Source organism: Polyodon spathula, chromosome 47 (genome assembly GCF_017654505.1).
Source record: "Polyodon spathula isolate WHYD16114869_AA chromosome 47, ASM1765450v1, whole genome shotgun sequence".
Taxonomy (NCBI): Eukaryota; Metazoa; Chordata; class Actinopteri; order Acipenseriformes; family Polyodontidae; genus Polyodon; species Polyodon spathula.
Window position 1 is genome coordinate 1,691,106 of NC_054580.1, and position 16,999 is coordinate 1,708,104.

A 16,999-nucleotide genomic window follows, 5' to 3' on the forward strand; every position below is an offset into this window, starting at 1 on the left:
CTGATTTTCGGTTTTAACCGATAAAACCTGATAAAACACCCCCGACACAAAAACGATGAAATCGGTGGACAGCCAATAAACACCGGAAAAAACTGTGTAAATGGTTAATCAATTTACCCTTTTCCCATTAAAAAATAAAACCTATTACAAAAATAATAAGAAGTACATTTCCCAGTGCTGCAATGAAATGTCCCGCCTTCCTGACTTGCATCTGTCATTGATTCGTTCAGAATACTTTAAACCCGCCCCCAACTACTGAGTGACAGCACACTCCTACATTTCTATTGGAGACTCTGCTTGCGAGATTTAGAATGAGGTTAAATTCTGGATAGAGGCTTGCTAGCGGGATTTAAAGCTGCATTACAGGTAAGATACAGGGGATTTAAAACACGATGTACAAAAATGCCTACAGGCAAAAGCCCCAGAAGAATGTGTCCGTGACCAGAGAGATTTCATTGGGGAAGAAAGCACAGGAAAGAAGGGACAACATCAGTACTGTAGAGCTACTGAACACACACAAAAACGCTCAAGCATTTTGGAAAGTAACCGAAAACGTATTATTGTATTAATTAATGCATTACTGTAACTGTAATTTATTACTTTGAAAATGGAGCTCACAGAAAACTTTTCCCAATGTGTAGTTTTGAAAGAAACACGTTAGAACAAACATGTATTTTTATTTTAAGACATGATCCATTTTGCACTTCTATTGGCTACATGGGTCTCAAATGTACAGTGTTATAGCAAACATGCATTTTCATTTTTAAACAGACATCTGGAACTACACAGAGTTCTCAGTTTGCTTGCCTTGCCTTCCAGGAAGTCTGTTACTGCTTTACTTCCTTGATCACCCCAGCAGTGTCTTCCTGGGTCATGTTACTGGCTGAAAGCGTGTCAGTCAACAAGAGACGCTTCAGGCAGCTGATTGACGCCCCCACCGTCGCTCGCTTTAAATCAACTCTCAAGACCCACCTGTTCTCTCTTGCTTTCCCTGCTCTTTAAGCCTGATATCTGTTATTAGCTGTTGTGTCTCTGCTACTTCTGATCTTTCCCTGTATCTTCTCATGGTTCTGTATGACACACGCATCCACAATGCTTTAGAATTCACATCCTAGCCTTGTATTTAATGCATTATGCTTTGTTTTTCACTGTATTTAACTCATTATGCATTGTTTTCACTGTATTTAATGCATTATGCTTTGTTTTTCACTGTATTTAACTCATTATGCATTGTTTTCACTGTATTTAATGTATTATGCTTTGTTTTTTTACTGTATCTTGTAAAGTGCTTTGTGATGGTGGTCCACTATGAAAGGCGCTATATAAAATAAAGATTGATTGATTGATAAGCATGTGATATGGCACTTTAGAAAGAAGTTTCCTTAAGTGTTTAGTTTTTTGACTGGCAATACCCAGCTGTGCACTAGATGGCGCCGGCTCTTATGGCTGATCTAGCCTAGGTTAAATATGTCTATGGCAGGTGACTAGAACTGAACATCAGCTCCTGAATGTAGAGCCAAGCAACACAAACAGAAAATAAAAAGCACAGCATTCGAGAAAGTTCACTAAAAAGCCCTCAATGATAACCAAAACCCCCAGGGAACAGTAAAACCAGCCTCTTACTCTTGCAGCTCCCCTGCCCCTCCCTCGGTGTTCTCAATATTTGTGTAGGCGAGTATACAATATACATCCTATCACTGAAGACAGCTCCAGAATGTTTTCCTGAAAGTTTGTCTCATAAATCCAGTCTGTGAGCAACATATTGCCACTCTGTTTTTAAACATGCCATGAGCGCTGGAACCTGCCTTACGACAAATTAGGACTCTTTGCCCCCCTTCCCTCTCCCTGCCTCCCCCTTACCCATATTAGGCTCTCCTGGCCTCACTATCCCCACATACTTCCCAAACATGGGTAGCTTGTTCAAGCAAACAGGCACAGGCTACAGCAGTAGCTCACTGTTACTCACTCTGGTCTCGAGTGTGTTTTTTGTCACTAGCTGTCTTTTCTGAGAAAGGGTTCCAGTTTGTAGATGCTTGTTCGTTTGCAGGCTACTGTGTGCGCTGTTGGCATCTTTGCTTGTTTTAGTTTTACAGAACTGAGAAGCTTCTAAGAGACTGGTGGAGAGTCGTATGAGAACAGAAACATGACCTCATCTAGAATACTGTGCTCAGATCTGGTCAGCTGGCTACAAAAAAGATATTGCTGCTCTAGAAAGAGTGCAAAGAAAAGCGATCAGAATTATTCCGGGTTTAAAAGGCGTGTCATATGCAGACAGGCTAAAAGAATTGAATCTGTTCAGTCTTGAACAAAGAAGACTACGCGATGATCTGACTCAAGCATTCAGAATTCTGAAAGGTTTTGACAACGTCAACCTTAAAAAAGAAACAAGGCCCAGGGCTCAAACAGAGATTAGATAAAGGGGCATTCAGAACAGAAAATAGGAGGCACTTTTTTACACAGAGAATTGTGAGGGTCTGGAACCAACTCCCCAGTAACGTTGTTGAAGCTGACACCCTGGGATCCTTCAAGAAGCTGCTTGATGAGATCAAAAAGCTACTAACAACCAAACGAGCAAGATGGGCCGAATGGCCTCCTCTCCTCTGTAACCTTTCTTATGTTCTCATGTGGCGGGCTTGCACTGTTGAAGCCTGTTCTCATGTTAGCAATTAGCCATAGATCTCTCTTTTTAAAAGCAACTCAAATAAAATGTAATGCATTGCCACATTGTGTTACCTGTCTGAAAAAGAAAGCATTACAGTTACAAGGTCCTGGCAAATGCAATCAGCTTCCAGCGAGGCACTGTCTGTAATGTGCTGAATAGGTCTGCGCAGCGCTTTGATCTGAGCTGGGCTCCAGGGCTCTCATTAGCCCAGAGAAGCTTTAATGGAAGTAAAAGAAATCTTACCGGTTTTGCTACACAGGTATCAAATGTGCAGTTTTGAAAGAAACACAGGTTGCAGCAAACCTGTATCTTCATTTTGAACCAGACCTCTGGTAATACACTAGGTTAGATAAGGCTTTCGGTTTGCTTGCCTTGCCTTTCAGGAAGTCTTTTACTGCTTTACATCCTGGGTTATTTCACCCGAGCAGTGCCTTCTGGGTAAATTATTATTAATTTTTTTGTTCTTTTTTTGCTCAAACATGTGCTTCTTTCAAAACTGCACTTTCCATATCTATATAATGAGTAGATTTATGAAAATGAGTGTTTGAACCTCTCGGCTTGTAATATTGATTTGAATGCAGTAAGCCCTGTTCCTGTGGTCTTCCCATATGGAAAGAACACATATTTTCAATATATTATAAATATATGCAATGTGTACCATTTTTTGTTACATATATGCATCACATATCCATATATTGATGTACATATGTTCTTAATTTGTTTTCAATATAAGCAAAGCAGGAACATGCATGATCAAAATTAATGATATCATGCAACTCGATTGGTATGCCATAAAAAGACAGATGAATGTGCGTGTGTCTATAGACAGAGTAAATAAGAAATACGTTACATATTTTCACAAACATGTTGAACACGTTTCTATACAAAAATGTTACTGCACTGATTCCAAACCTGAAAATAACGAGAATTACAAGATTTTTTTTTTCTTTATTAAAAAAGAAAACAAAAAATCAATTAATATTTTTATCATATACCATAAACATCTTTGTAAATAGCATAAAATCCCTTTCTGCTTAATGCGGCTTTTTACCTGCAAAGCATGCATCAAACAGGCAGGTCATACAAGACATGAAATAGCTTTACATAAGACACAAATAAAGCTGCCTTAGCTCCATCTCACTGTAACATTTTACATTTTGCCAAGGAACAGCCCTTGAATAGAGATTAGATTACTACAATACACAGGGACATATTTTCAAAATGTTTACTCCAGCCTTTATTAACTCCTAGGAATAAACTCCAAATCCTAGGAATAATATTTATATGAAGGTGTTATAGTTTTGCATTTTATATTCTGCTCACAGTAAGTATATACATGTGTTGTATACATTTTGGGTATATTCTAATATTAATTTTCAATTTTTTCTTAATTAGAGAATGGATAATATATGAGCATACGTAGTCATTTGCATAAAACATTCACCAAATGAAGGGGTATATTTTCATTATAAAACATATTTAGAGTATTAAAAGATATATTTAGATTATAAAAAAACACATATATTTAAAGTATAAAGACACATATTTGGAGAATAAAAACATATATGGAGAGCAATATATGTTACCTATACTAACACATAAAATCCTTATATTGAAAATATTATAAAATCAGGGCAATTTCATAACCAATCCGTATATAATTTATATATGAACATATATGTGTGCACATAACAACCAAATGAAGAGAAATAACACCATATAAGTGCAACATATATTGCTTTTTATATATGTGAAATATGAGTTCTTTCTGTGTGGATTATTTCCTGGGCCAGGCTGAGATTGCTAGTGGAAACGCAGCTCTGGTAAACTCACCAGCCCTCGTGCAGTTGGCCAGTCTCTCTGTCTGGTTGTCTTCTCTCTCAGACATCAGCCTTCGAGCGGCCCAGCCCTTGATCCCAGGACTGGAGGAACCCTCGCCTGTGCAGAGACAGAGACACAGTTAACCAACCATGCGGGTTTACTGAATCATATCCCCGAAACGTGAAAAGAAGCAGCTCCCTTCTGCGTTTGTGTCCGTGTTATCTCTGTGGTGCAGGGGCTGTGTGTATTGCTCAGACACGCCCCTTTTTTTGGGCTTCACTCGGCTCATCGGTCTCACTCGGCCATTGAAAGGTTTTCTCGGCTTTTTCCGGAGAAAAAACGACTGGAGACCTGTGCTTCATGTCTTTTTGATGATGTCGGACACATCAGACTGGAAAGGGAAAATTGCAATGTCGGACCTGGTCTGACACAGGACCGCAAAGGGTTAATGGATTGGACCCAGAATTCTGTCTGAAACCGTACGATCCTCAATGACTTCACAATCACGTGACGTGCAGTTAGCCAAGTATCGGTCTCTGTGGTCGACTGTCACTTTACTATTTGACTAGTCGACTATTCGACCCTTCCCCTAATGCACAGCTGGGTCAGTACCCTAATCTACTAACCGCCAATCTGAACAGACTGTCAAAGCACCACCATTCAGGCAAACAAAATCAACCACCCTGAAGAAAATAAAACTCACTAACAGATACTGTATGTAATAAAGACTTCTTACATGTTCAAAATCATAAAGAACACACATAATGGGCTATGAAACAGCAACTTGATATGGGTGCGAAGTATCACAGTTAATAAATTCTGTCACATCGGGGACTTTTTAAAACTATTTTGACGTTTTACCTGATACCCTGTGTTTTGATTGACGTGTTTTGAAATTACTGGTGGTATAATCATTCGATAAAAATATGCATTTGCATCTTCAGCTTGGAATAAACATGTTAAGGCTGTGAAAACGATCAGGAATAAAGAAACAAGCACGCCAGTAACACAGCGTGCCCCTCATTGCCAGGGCTGTGCATTGAGAAGCAGAGCTATCAGTGGGATCAAACGTGGATGAACATCACATACAGCAAGTGCAGAATAGAATAAGAGACGGCAGTGAACAGTTTAATGGAAATCGGACCAGTGGTATTGAAGACCTAGATGTCATGAGGTAAGCAATGAGGTGTCAGTCTCAGGGTATAGGACAACGACTGATTTACAGAGCGTGAGATAACTTCTTGGGTTCGCAATGTAAAACTGGGAGTGTGACATTACAGACAGCTGAATGCACAGACAGACATTCATGTAGTCATTTGTTATTTGGTTGTCAGAATATCTCCTTCTGGGGGGTCTGTCCGTCCATCCAGTACTGCTTCTCCAATCGCTCTTGGTACCACCATTATTTGGCAGCAGTTATTGAGACTATGAGATTCCACCGCTGCATGGAGGCGTCTGTCTGTCTGTCCGTTCATCCGTGCGTCTGTATGTCACGCTCACATTGGTGTATATACCTGGAGGCGAGGTCGTGATGAAAGATGGCATCGCTAGTTCTTATTCTTTACTATTGGGTACAAACAGCTGATACACGTCATGATCAAGAACTTCATCATCTCGCTGATTTAACTTGACGTGCTTGTTAAAGTCGGCATGCCATGAAGGAGCGAAAGATGAGGCCTTTTTTTGTTACTGCCACATCAAACCGAATAATGCAGTTTTACAACATCTCTCCCTGTTTCCATGGCAACTCCGGCCTGGCAATTCTCCTGCTCAGAATATGTGTGGCTGTGCTCAGAGCTGAGGCTGATTTACATGCTGAGCTAATGAGAGGTGATAATAATAGAAAGCTGAGGCAGGCAGCCTCCTGGGATAGAGGCGGCTTTATTGCTTCATCTGCATTAAACACTTTCAAGAACTCACAGTATCAGGGAATTTCAGCACTGCTGCACTAAGTAAGCAATGTGAGAACATGCAAGGAGAAACACGGAGCGAGCCTTGGGGTTGGTTATTACTGCCCCCTGCTGGTGATGAGCCCCCCTGCGGAGGGGATGCAGTGGAGGCGGTCGTACGCACACACGGCACACTGCACACCTGTCCGTGTGTCTGGAGAACCGCTATCTATCCATCTGTCACACTTATATTTCTAATTGTATCTGAAAAACTGCACATCCAGTTACACACTATAGACAGCTAGTCCCTGTAACACAGTAATACACACTATAGACAGCTAGTCCCTGTAACACAGTAATACACACTATAGACAGCTAGTCCCTAATGCAGTAATACACACTATAGACAGCTAGTCCCTGTAACATAGTAATACACACTATAGACAGCTAGTCCCTAATGCAGTAATACACACTATAGACAGCTAGTCCCTGTAACACAGTAATACACACTATAGACAGCTAGTCCCTGTAACACAGTAATACACACTATAGACAGCTAGTCCCTGTAGTGCAGTACCACAGTAAACTTGCACTGTAATTTTTCCCCATGCTTTTCCATGGTTATACTATGTATCTACCATAGTTTACATTGCTTTATCCTACTTCTCAGTGCTTGACCATTCTTCTCAGTGCTTTGCCATGCTTAACTATGACTTTAGCTATGAGACAAGCATAGGACTGCATTAATACAATCATACAGTACTAACACAGACTAGCATAGGACTGCATTAATACAATCATACAGTACTACATACTACATAGGACTGCATTAATACAATCATACAGCATAGGATTGCATTAATACAATCATACAGTACTAACATAGAGACTAGCATAGGACTGCATTAATACAATCATACAGTACTAACACAGACTAGCATAGGACTGCATTAATACAATCATACAGTACTAACATAGACTAGCATAGGACTGCATTAATACAATCATACAGTACTAACATAGACTAGCATAGGACTGCATTAATACAATCATACAGTACTAACATAGACTAGCATAGGACTGCATTAATACAATCATACAGTACTAACATAGACTAGCATAGGACTGCATTAATACAATCATACAGTACTAACATAGACTAGCATAGGACTGCATTAATACAATCATACAGTACACATCATAGACTAGCATAGGACTGCATTAATACAATCATACAGTACTAACATAGACTAGCATAGGACTGCATTAATACAATCATACAGTACTAACATAGACTAGCATAGGACTGCATTAATACAATCATACAGTACTAACATAGACTAGCATAGGACTGCATTAATACAATCATACAGTACTAACATAGACTAGCATAGGACTGCATTAATACAATCATACAGTACTAACATAGACTAGCATAGGACTGCATTAATACAATCATACAGTACTAACATAGACTAGCATAGGACTGCATTAATACAATCATACAGTACTAACATAGACTAGCATAGGACTGCATTAATACAATCATACAGTACTAACATAGACTGGCATAGGATTGCATTAATACAATCATACAGTACTAACATAGACTAGCATAGGACTGCATTAATACAATCATACAGTACTAACATAGAGACTAGCATATTCCATAACAGCTGGAGAAGCGGTTCTCTCAGTGTAAAATGTGCTTCCCTGACTGTATGACTCACCTGCACACCATGACTGTAATTTGTTTTTTTGTTTGATTAACAGAGATTTACTAAAACTTTAAATCACCAAGCTTTGAAGTCAGACCCCCTTTTTCTCTTAAAGAGCAACTTGGTGTGACTCCTAGCTAATGTATTCTTCCTCTTCTTGTTCATTAGAATCACTTTGCATAGCATGTTCGCAGACATGCCTTCTCTGTAGTGTAACCACGAACCTGCCCTCCTGCAAAACACTCTGCCCCCTGCAACACTCTGCCCCTACAACACTCTGCCCCTGTAATACTCTGCCCCTGTAAAACTCTGCCCCTGCAACACTCTGCCCCTGCAACACTCTGCCCCCTGCAACACTCTGCCCCCTGCAACACTCTGCCCCTGCAACACTCTGCCCCTGAAACACTCTGCCCCCTGAAACACTCTGCCCCCTGCAACACTCTGCCCCTGAAACACTCTGCCCCTGAAACACTCTGCCCCTGAAACACTCTGCCCCCCCCTGCAACACTCTGCCCCCTGAAACACTCTGCCCCTGAAACACTCTGCCCCCTGAAACACTCTGCCCCCTGAAACACTCTGCCCCTGCAACACTCTGCCCCTGCAACACTCTGCCCCCTGAAACACTCTGCCCCTGCAACACTCTGCCCCCTGCAACACTCTGCCCCTGAAACACTCTGCCCCTGCAACACTCTGCCCCTGAAACACTCTGCCCCCTGCAACACTCTGCCCCCTGCAACACTCTGCCCCTGAAACACTCTGCCCCCTGCAACACTCTGCCCCCTGCAACACTCTGCCCCTGAAACACTCTGCCCCTGAAACACTCTGCCCCCTGAAACACTCTGCCCCCTGCCCCCTGCAATACTCCCCTGCAACACTCTGCCCCTGAAACACTCTGCCCCCTGAAACACTCTGCCCCTGAAACACTCTGCCCCCTGCAACACTCTGCCCCCTGAAACACTCTGTAACACTCCCCCTGCAACACTCTGCCCCCTGAAACACTCTGCCCCTGAAACACTCTGCCCCCTGCAACACTCTGCCCCCTGAAACACTCTGCCCTGCCCCCTGAAACACTCTGCCCCCTGAAACACTCTGCCCCCTGAAACACTCTGCCCCTGAAACACTCTGCCCCCTGCAACACTCTGCCCCCTGAAACACTCTGCCCCTGCAACACTCTGCCCCCTGCAACACTCTGCCCCCTGAAACACTCTGCCCCTGAAACACTCTGCCCCTGAAACACTCTGCCCCTGAAACACTCTGCCCCCTGAAACACTCTGCCCCCTGAAACACTCTGCCCCTGAAACACTCTGCCCCCTGCAACACTCTGCCCCCTGAAACACTCTGCCCCCTGCAACACTCTGCCCCCTGAAACACTCTGCCCCCTGAAACACTCTGCCCCCCAACACTCTGCCCCCTGAAACACTCTGCCCCCTGCAACACTCTGCCCCCTGAAACACTCTGCCCCCTGAAACACTCTGCCCCTGAAACACTCTGCCCCCTGCAACACTCTGCCCCCTGAAACACTCTGCCCCCTGCAACACTCTGCCCCCTGAAACACTCTGCCCCTGAAACACTCTGCCCCTGCAACACTCTGCCCCCTGAAACACTCTGCCCCCTGCAACACTCTCTGCCCCTGAAACACTCTGCCCCCTGCAACACTCTGCCCCCTGAAACACTCTGCCCCCTGCAACACTCTGCCCCCTGAAACACTCTGCCCCCTGAAACACTCTGCCCCCTGAAACACTCTGCCCCCTGAAACACTCTGCCCCTGCAACACTCTGCCCCCTGAAACACTCTGCCCCTGCAACACTCTGCCCCTGCAACACTCTGCCCCCTGAAACACTCTGCCCCTGAAACACTCTGCCCCCTGAAACACTCTGCCCCTGAAACACTGCCCCCTGAAACACTCTGCCCCTGCAACACTCTGCCCCCTGAAACACTCTGCCCCCTGAAACACTCTGCCCCTGCAACACTCTGCCCCCTGCAACACTCTGCCCCTGAAACACTCTGCCCCTGTAACACTCTGCCCCTGCAACACTTTCTTCAGCCCTGATGTTTATCAGTATAAAAAACCTTGCCAAACTGGCTGTAAAATTAACTGGATGCTTCATTAAATGTTTAATTTCAGTTTGTTTTATATTTATATTGTAGGTATGCCAACCTTTTTCCACATATCTAGAACAAAGCTAATACAATTGTGGCTAAACTTCACATTATTTAGCATTATTGAGAGTTATTGAGAGTAGCAGATTGTGAGGATGTAGGACGGAGTCTCTCTGTACAAACACAAGCTATTCCACATACTGAAAACCAGTCAGTTTACAGTGACACCAGCACCTCATTTACTAATGGCATCTGGGTCCTAAACACCACAGACCTCGTTAAATTATGCAGTGCTATTGCTCATTCTAGACTGCTTTTTGCTGCTGATTAATCTGATGGCTCTGATGTTGAATCTGCAGCCGTGGCGATGCGGCGGCATCTTACTGACAGTCTTGTTTAGTGGGTGTCACAGGGTATTCATGTCCCTAGAGAAGCAAACCAATTTGCACTCCCTCACAGCACCTGAAAGGGTGACAATCTATTGTGATGTGTGAGAATCTAAAAACTGCCGTCTCTCTCGGGTTAAAAATAGCTTCAATCAGAAGAAGATTGCATCTGTCTAAAGCAGAACACGATTACAAGTAGAACTGAAAAAATGATCTGCCGTCTACATTTCTAGTGCTGAAACGCACTACCTTGGTTTTCCTGCTAATATGAGCTTCATTATAATTAAGCCTGTGGTCTCAACATCTCGTGCAAATAAGGTGAGAATGATGACTGTGACCATCAACAGAAACGCACAGCCATGCCAATGCAATGCATTAAAGGAATGCCAGTCGCAACCGTTTCAAACCCATTCCTATATCTCTTATTAGCATGAGCAACATTGTCACTGGCTGCATCAGTTCTGCTTTGCTGAAGATCTAAGCAAGGCTTCTATTAGCAACATCTGTTTGGCTGAAGCGTTCCTTCTTTTCAGGATACACTGATTGTATAAACACAGAGCTATATATTTCTGCTCCTTCGTCATGCCCCTGTGCTGTAGGCTGCACATTGGAGTAAATGTGGCACGTGTCTTTAAGGGCTGCATTCTAGTAACATGATCAAGCAAAGAGATTTCTAGTAAAATGCTGTGATGCAGAGAGGCTGGTCGGTGCCCTTCAGCCTCTCCATAGCTGGTAATAAGCTCACTAAGAATGCACTAAGTAGCATTTGTTCAGTGTTGAGTGTGTATTGCAGTGAGAGTGACTGTGGCTCCCGGTGTTCTCTGCAGTAAAGAGATGCTCCTCTCTCTTCCTGTAGAGAACCATCACAATTAAACCGGGCATCGCAAAATAACTTCAATCCAGACCCCTCTATTGCGGGAGAGAACAGGGGCTCTGTTTTAAAAAGCCAACAAGCGAAAAGCAGAGGTTAAAAAGAGAGAGAGAGAGAGAGAGAGAGAGAGAGAGAGAGAGAGAGAGAGAGAGAGAGAGAGAGAGCTAAGAATTAGGGAGGAAGAACGTCACAATTAGAGATAAAGCATGATTTAATATAATCATGATAGTTTTTGGTTGATAATTGAAACTCGCACTAGTGTCCAACAATGGTACGCCCAATATATACAGCACATACATTACAAACTACGTGTCGTTAGTGACCTTTTGAGACAATCTGTGTATCGTGGGGAGTCAGATTTTACAATCTAGACACTGAATGAAAAGTTCAACCCCTAAAATAACACCAATCTGTATCCTGTGCTCGTGGGTGTCTGTCTGCACTTCTAATACATTTCACACCAATTCCAATAGCATTCCCCAGCCTATCAGGGCAGGCGCTGTCGTTTCCGTACCCAATTAATCCCATTGCTGGAGACTCAAGCTAACGTTTCTGTTTTCTTATTTAAATGCCGTGCTTGTGAGTCTGAAAGCTGACAGGTGATTGCTTAGCTTTTTTTTAATGGTCTTCATAAATAATTCCAGTAAATCCTACCTTATTTTTTTTCCCCATCTTTTCATAGGTCTCAGATTGTCTTATATGAAAAAGGCACACATAATGGTAAAGGTGAATTCGATTTTTGGATGGGAATCTGTTTGAAGCTGTTAGTGAAGAATATTTATCGATCGCTCCTTGCATCCTTCAATGCTACTCTCCCATGAACTTGCACGAAGGAATGAAGTCACCATTGAAAACACGCCAGTCATAGGAAAGCAGGGATTGGTGCTCCAGTGTGAGTCAATGGGTCTGGCGTCTCAGTTTGAGTTATTTTAAACGAAATAAATGGTAAACGTTTAGAATGGTTCCACTTTTGTATGTACTTATTTCTGGGAGTCTGTACATTTAAATTGCATGTTGTCTAAAAAGAAGAAATGTTCCAAACTGTTTTTTCCTGCAAGGACTCAAAAGCTCCCAGAAGCAGCTCCCGTGTGTAGGCTGGGCTCCTTCAACAAGGAAGAGCAGCGCGGAAAAGACTGCAAGAGTTTTATGGTTTGCAAAACCTATGAAAAAATACCATTATAAATCAAATCCGTATTTATCATGACGTGTGCCTCTTTTTACCCTCCTTCCCTGATGTTTGTGTAAAGGACAGTGCTGTGTGATGCACTGCCGTTATGGATACGGTCCTCTGTCAGGGAGACGAGATAGATGTTAGAAGCTCTAAAATCATGAATGCAGACAACCCGGCTCTTTTGCACAGTGGTTAAGGTGCTCGCTTGCGGTGTGCAGGGTTGCTGGTTACATGGGCAATTCTGTGTCCTATAGATCCAATATTGAGTTGTTTGTCTCTATATCTGTCTTTACTTAAATGAGGAGTCAGTATCACAATTTGCGAAGCTGTTTTTCAGTCTGCAGAGATGGCAGTGTGACATACAGATGGACAAACGTACAGACAGACACCCCCATGTATCCCCAGAACTGAATATACTCTCAATAACAGAAACTAAACAATCTTAACACAGACCAAGCTTCATCACAACTAGATACATAGTTCTCTAGACATACGCAGTGTGACATACAAACGGACAAATATAAAGATATACAAATGGACAACTGTATTGAAACACACACCCCTACCTCCCCCACAGTGTAATATTCACATTAATGTGGGATGAATATCGTTAATAACAAGTTTCCTCACAACTGGATAAGTCGTGTCCTGGATATATGAAAACATGTCAAGTGTGGTTCGTAGGTACGCATGACCGCCTGCACTAAACCCGCCCTGGAGACTTCATTGCCAGCCAGGTATATCAATTAGACACAGGCAGAGAGGCGAGTGCTGGGCTGGGAAAGAATCTCTCCTCAAAGGGCTGCTGCCGCTTCACTTTCCTGGCCTCACTTGCCTGCCGGTGTTTCCTATCAGACCCCTCTGTGTTTGAAAGGCATCCCATAACAACCCTGCTGGAAAGCAGCGGATGCTGTATTCGACTTTGCTATCCCACCTGGAGAGAAGAATGCCTTTGGGGTCCCGTTACAATCCCATTACATTGCCTGTGGCATCACTGGCTGAAGATCGTGAAGGAAAGGGTATAGTTACTGTTATCTGCTTATGGCTGTCTCATTCCCTTGTAGCTGCCATTGCACTACCACAGCTCCTTAGCTCTAAATACTACACGTATCAAAACAAAAACCAAATGAGAATTACTTTTATAGGTTTATACTCATCGTATTTATTCTTCTTTTTTTTTTTTTTTTGTAGAAGCTGGCAGGCGAAGTGTTGTTCAGTGCCTCAGCGTTGTCGACCAGTCTGTCAAACAACACCAGCACCGTATTTAGGACACGAAGTCACACATTCTGCCTCAGGTACCAACAGCGAGGAGCGGGCAGCGTTCATTGTGCCGGATCAACACACCCTGAACCAAACACGACCCAACTCCGTCATTAACAAACAGAAACGCCGAGGACCGACACCTGCAAACTCTCAAACCTTTCACTCCCCACCTTTACAAGATGTTTGTATTACGATTAACGATAGACTAGTTAGCTTATATTGCGAAACTGTATAGTGGATATTCTGATTACATACAAATACCAATTCGGTGTAAAGTTTGATGTATGATATACACGCATTTTAAATATGAACTACGCCTCATTTTCTGGTGCGTGTTTTAAAGTACGAGGAGCGATGCGTTTCCACGTTGCTCTCGACGGGCAGCCGCCGCCAGCGCTGTAGAGCGGTGCTGATGCGGGGGGGTATCTGCAGGGAACCGGGATACATAGGAAGGAAAGCGAAATACATTCTCTGAGTTTTATCCACGATAAAAAAAAAATAATGAAACGGATTCAATATTATGATATAAAAACGACATATTTTATCACGCGTTGTAGAAAACCGCAATATCGAAATACATGCATGTTTTATTTTCTGTATGTGTTGCATTGCACGCACTGATGTATTTCAGCTTTGCCGTATTTACCAGTACAATATTATTAAGGCATTTTACCAAGTGGGAAAATAATTTGGAAATCACCCCCAAACTGTACAAGAAACGCTGATAAAAAAAAAACTACAGTTTCAAATTCAAATACGCAATGTAGCACTTGGACATTGCCTTTATTATTCCACCTGAGGAACCGATTCGGGGCTCAAATCCTCAAATATCACCTATGGAAGCAGCGCCAGGCACTGTATTTGTGTGCAGTGCCGCGCAGTACAGTACAGTAAAACAGACTCACCTGTTACTTGAATCAGCTGTGACACCCAACTTAGAGCAAGCAGACCGGCGCACCAGCAGCACAGGCGCTTCAGCAATCCGCGCTGCCTCTTCCGAAAAATCTTATTCATGTCGGCTTCACTTGTTTCCAGACATCTTTATTACACGCTCCAGGTTTGCCTGCTCAATTGTTATTCGGCGTATTGAAGCTCTACAGCAGCCCCATGCCCGAGTCTGTCTCCCTGTGCCTCTCTCGCTGTCTCTCCCACAGTCTCTCCTATGCACAGAAGCAACGGATTATCTGCCTTCCCGGGCGGGTAGCCTGTGATGTTAGTACATACTGCTGGGGGGAAACGTTGTCGTTGACTCAAAGCGACCGCTAGGAAACTACACGCGTTACCGGTTGAGCAACCCCGTCTCACTCCCTTTGAAGAGGCGGCTAGCAGGCTGAGCGCTGCGGGAGGGGGATAACTAATGAAAGGGGTGGGTTTTCAGGGTTGAGAGACACTCCTTGCAGAAAGGAAGACATTTTCTTTTTTAAAATTATTTAATAATTTAAAATATTATGTATTTATTTATTTATTTACAACTATTCTGTGTGAGGGAGGGAGCAGTTCAGTCTCCATGCCTCAAGCCTGCCCTGGACTGGAGGGAACACGCTTTCTCTTAGAGGGGTGAGGGAGGGAGCAGTTCAGTCTCCATGCCTCAAGCCTGCCCTGGACTGGAGGGAGCACCCTTTCTCTTAGGGGGGTGAGGGAGGGAGCAGTTCAGTCTCCATGCCTCAAGCCTGCCCTGGACTGGAGGGAACACCCTTTCTCTTAGAGGGGTGAGGGAGGGAGCAGTTCTGTCTCCATGCCTCAAGCCTGCCCTGGACTGGAGGGAGCACCCGCTCTCTGTGGGATCAGTCAGTGCTGTGGAACCAATGCTGCTGGGAAACAAAGGGAACGTGAGTTTATCTTCAAACTAGGAACTCTGGAACCTCTGGCATGAACATTCCAGTCCGATTCCATCATGACATCAGAATGTTTGACAAATAGCAAGTTTGCTCTTGCAAAGAAAGCAGTGGACTATTCCTTTAGAGGTGCATGTCAAAGGTTCCTGGATGTTGAATGATGATGATCCACTGATCTCACCTTGGGTGTTCATGTGTTTCCAGGTGTTTTCAGACAATCGTGACATCACCCACAGAAAGTGGCCACGCTGTGTTAACTTTTCTTTCTACACACTGAAGAATGGCTTTTGTCTGAAACAAGTGCTTTGTAAGATCATAATTAAACTGGGGGTAATTTGTAGAGAGGAAGACTAATTCCTTCTCCCCTCTGTATACAACACAATCTTATTCCCTTTTGTTCCAAAACAAAGAGTATTTTCAAACCAGCTGAGTGGCAGACAATCCAGGGCTGTCAATGCTGGCCTCACATACAGACCTTTCCTGGTTACACCACCATCAGCTGGTGACAATATCTCACCCCACCAGGCTACTGGACTGCTGCATTCTGGGAGATGTCATTTTAAGTCTGCTAGAAGCAGATCTGCTGTCATATACTGTTGTGTAGAGCTCTTTAAATAGAACAGGGGAGACGGGTTAGTTGTCACACAGGTTGCTTGTCACAGAGCTCATAGATGGCGCAGGCAGGTGATTCTAACACTGAAATGTGTGTTCTATTGTCTGGAAGTCAACCACTTTGTAATTTGAGGTCAATTCCATCCAACATAAAGGTTAGCACATATTCCATTTTTTTTCATACCCAAAATAAAAAAATGCATATCTTGCTATTTATTTTGTAACTCTTAGTAGTATTGGAGTCTGTTTGAACTGGTGGCCATGTTAAATAGATCTAATAAATCTTTTGGTGTAAAAACAAAACCAGTAGGTTCTCCCAGTAGTACTGAGACAATTAAACTCTCATGTAAAGTCTGGTTGGGGCAGGTTGTCACATAGTTTTGGGGGTTGGTTTTCACATACGTCAACCATATATGCTTATTGAAATGATTTACTGTTTGTCCTCTGGTTCTGTGGAGGCTGTGGTATTATTTTGTAGCACGGGTCAACATTTCAAATAGATATAGGTCTGTATTTCTTTATGTTAACATAAAAAGTAAAAATACAACTTTTTCTGTCTTTGTACACAGTAGAAACTTTATGTTATGAAAAAAAAAACGAAAAATGTTGCATTGTTGTCTACTGTAAAAGCAAGAACATACGTGCAGACATGCTAAAAGAATTGAATCTAT

At 43.1% G+C, this 16,999-nt stretch overlaps 1 protein-coding gene across 1 annotated transcript in view; it reads right to left on the reverse strand.

Annotated features, from left to right (window-relative positions):
* Window positions 1-15,170, reverse strand: part of LOC121306384 (sodium/potassium/calcium exchanger 3-like) — a 40,194-nt gene extending 25,024 nt beyond the window's left edge. Inside the window, exons 1-2 of the mRNA XM_041238143.1 lie at window positions 14,787-15,170; window positions 4,496-4,600 (exon numbers count right to left, since the gene is read on the reverse strand). Of these exons, the coding sequence (XP_041094077.1) occupies window positions 4,496-4,600; window positions 14,787-14,895 (214 nt within the window). The 5' untranslated portion in view covers window positions 14,896-15,170. The remainder of the gene's footprint in view (window positions 1-4,495; window positions 4,601-14,786) is intronic.
* Between the last annotated feature and the right edge of the window lie 1,829 nt (window positions 15,171-16,999).